At 37.4% G+C, this 3,192-nt stretch overlaps 1 gene segment (V, D, J or C); it reads left to right on the top strand.

Annotated features, from left to right (window-relative positions):
* Positions 1-472, top strand: part of LOC112628427 — a 40,824-nt gene extending 40,352 nt beyond the window's left edge. The window contains 1 exon segment of the V gene segment in view: positions 378-472. Within this exon segment, the coding sequence occupies positions 378-472 (95 nt within the window).
* The last annotated feature ends 2,720 nt before the right edge of the window (positions 473-3,192 follow it).

Raw genomic sequence — 3,192 nt, 5'->3', positions numbered from 1 at the left:
GGTCAAGGCCCGGGCCCCGCCTGTGAGTCCCAGGCGTGTGTGTGAGACCAGATGGCGCTAGGACGTTCCCTGTGTGCGTTGCTTCTGTAGATGCAGGCGCAGTTTGTCGTGTCTCCAAACCAGTTGTGCCGTCCACTCACTCCTTTCCAGAATAGAAATCTCCTCTGGCTTCTCTGGTCTTGTGAGGGTGTGGACAACTGGAGATTCTGACTTGGGAATCCAGAACCAGGTCTACCTTCAACATTTCCATAGTCAGGGCAGGGATGTTTATATCTTTCATAAGGGCTGTTGCAACCATATGGACTGAAAAAAAGTATTTTCTTATCCAAATACTGATATTCTTTACTCCAGGCCATCGGGCTCTTTTTATCCAATAGCATTCAGAGTATTTGAAGGTCCACCAGGTGCCAGCCCCGGGGGACACAGAGAGAACAACACTCCTCTCCGACAATATCGGGAAGCTTTAAAATAACTGTTTAGTGGAGACTTACAGAGAGATGGAAAACGGGTTTCTTGTGGGTGCATTTTCTAGCCTGGGAATCACCGGCATTCCCCATAGTGCCCACGGCCCCCCAGTTTGCATGGCTGCGACGGTGTTCCATTCCTTGGTTTTAATTTCTGAGCAGATGATTGTGGTGTGGGAACAGCACACAGTGAGGGTGCCTAGCACAATGCCTGGCACAAAGTAGGTGCTTAATAAATATTTGTTCAATTAAAACAAAGAGGGAGGCTGAAGCAGAAGAATCGCTTGAACCTGGGAGGCGGAGGTTGTGTTGAACCGAGATGGCGCCACTTCACTCCAGCCTGGCGACAGAGCAAGACTCTGTTTCATAAAAAATAAATAAATAAAATAAAATAAAATAAAAAATATATTTTCCAAAGCCCCACTCAAAACCGTGGTACTGTTAGAGGTGTAATACTTGGACCAACATTGAAAATACTTTCCGTTTATTTCATGTGCTCACAAATATCCTTTTTTCTTTAAAAATGGTTCTCGGTTGTATTATTACACAAAATACTGGTAATTTATACCAATGACACCGGATAAACTATTGTATAAATAATTTAGTGACATTCAATTGGGAAAAAATACATGTTCCACGTGTCTTGACAATTTTTTCCTTCTCTATGAAACATATGCTCATTAATTATTAAGTTTCAGATGTTAGTTATCTTTATGATTTCTGGGATTTAATTTTAGTCGGTATACTTGAATACATTTTATTGATTCGTATAACAATGTTCATATTTTATATAGGATTTTAATATTAATTTTACTATTTACTGAATTTTAAACTATTCTACATTTTTTATTTATATGAGAAAAAACTTACACATAAGAAAAAATGCACAGATCTGACATGTATCACTAGAGAGTTTCTGTCAAATGTTAATACCCTTGTCCCCAACACCTAAGCTAGCCTGAACAACAAGTCCTTCGCCTCTGAACATGCGTCTTTTTCTGTGCTTCCGGTCAAATCCTGCATGGGGAAATGTTTTAATTTCTGACACTATAGATCCATATTTTTCTGTTTTGAATTTTATATAAATGCAATCAAACATTGTAGAACTTAATTTGGTAAAGGGCTACATTGTTATTTTTGAGGTTATTTCATGCTATTTAATGTATTAAATTAGATCAACATATTATCATTTATTCAACTAATGGACTGACTCTGATATGAAACCTCAAAGTTTTCACGTATATATGGAGAGAGAGAGAGAGAGATGATGGAGAGAGCTTTTGTATCTGAGTCAGTCTGTTAAATAAATAAATGACAGTATTTTGATTTATTTTCCTGTAAATCGACATAAAATTTGTTTCCAGTGTACGAAAATTATAAACAAAGCTGTTACAAATGTCTTAGTGTAAGTTTTCCTATGTTGTCTTCTTTTTATTGAGAAAATATGAAATATGTATTTCTTTATTATGAGAATAAGTTTAGTTTTTTTCAGTTTTATTGAGGTATAATTGAAATATTTTAATAATGTATAGGTTTAAGTTGCCCCACTTGGTGTTTTGATGTTGTATTAGTCCATTCTCACACTGCTATAAAAAAAAAAATGCCTGAGACGGAGGGATTTGAGAAAAAATGTGTTTAATTGGCTCACAGTTCTACAGGCTATACAGGAAGTGTAGTGGCTTCTCCTTCTAGGGAGACTCAGGAAAGTTAGGATCATGGCAGAAGACAAAGGGGAGCAGGTGCATTACATGGCCACAGCAGGAGCCCCAGGAAGCAGGGGAGGTCTATACACTATTAGACAACTAGATCTTGTGAGAACTCACACACTGTCATGAGAACAGCACCAGGAATTTGTTTTAAATCATTCATGAATGTCCCACCCCATGACCCAGTCATCTCCCACCAGGTTCCACCTTCACAACTGAGGATTATAATTCAACATGAGATTTGGGCCAGGACACAGATCCATATGATCCATCTGATCCATATCAGATACGTATTGTGAAATGCTCATCAAGGTCAAGGTAATTTGTATATCCATTTTCTCATGGAGCTAACATTTTATTTTTTAAAAATGTACTGCATGTGTGTGTGTATGTGTGTGTGTCTCATGAGAACACCTAAGATCTACCTGTTTAGCAAAAATCATTTTTACAATACAGTTTTAAATACTAGAACATTGTTGTACATTAGATCTGCAGACCTCATTCACCCTGCACAACTGAAACTCTGTACCCTTTGATCAACATCACCCGATTTCCCTCTCCTGGTAGGCCTGGGACTCACTCTTCTACTCTCTGCTTTCAAGAGCTTGAATATTTTAGATCCCACATGTAAATGAGGTCATGAAGTCTTTCTGCATCTGGATTATTCCACTAAGCATCATGTCCTCTAGCCCCATCCTTGTTGTTGCAAATGTCAGAATTTCCTTCTTTTCAAACCGTAAGAAAATTCAGTTTTATGGATACACATTTTATTCATACATTCATCAACCTGTGGTCGTTAAATTATTTTCCAAATCTACACTACTATAAATAATCTTGCAGTGAACATGTGTTTGACATAATAATTTTATTTCTTTTGAATATAAGAAAGAAGTGGGATCACAAGAGCATATGACAGCTTTATTTTTCAACATAATGTATAACCAAACCTACCACACCATGCTTTTGTCTTAGTCATATTTTATTTGCCTAGGCCAATGTCCCGAAAAATTTCTCCTACATTT

This window comes from Theropithecus gelada, chromosome 7b (genome assembly GCF_003255815.1).
Source record: "Theropithecus gelada isolate Dixy chromosome 7b, Tgel_1.0, whole genome shotgun sequence".
In the NCBI taxonomy this organism is placed as follows: Eukaryota; Metazoa; Chordata; class Mammalia; order Primates; family Cercopithecidae; genus Theropithecus; species Theropithecus gelada.
Note: the sequence above shows the minus strand (reverse complement) of the source record. Positions and strands in the feature narration are given on the sequence as shown.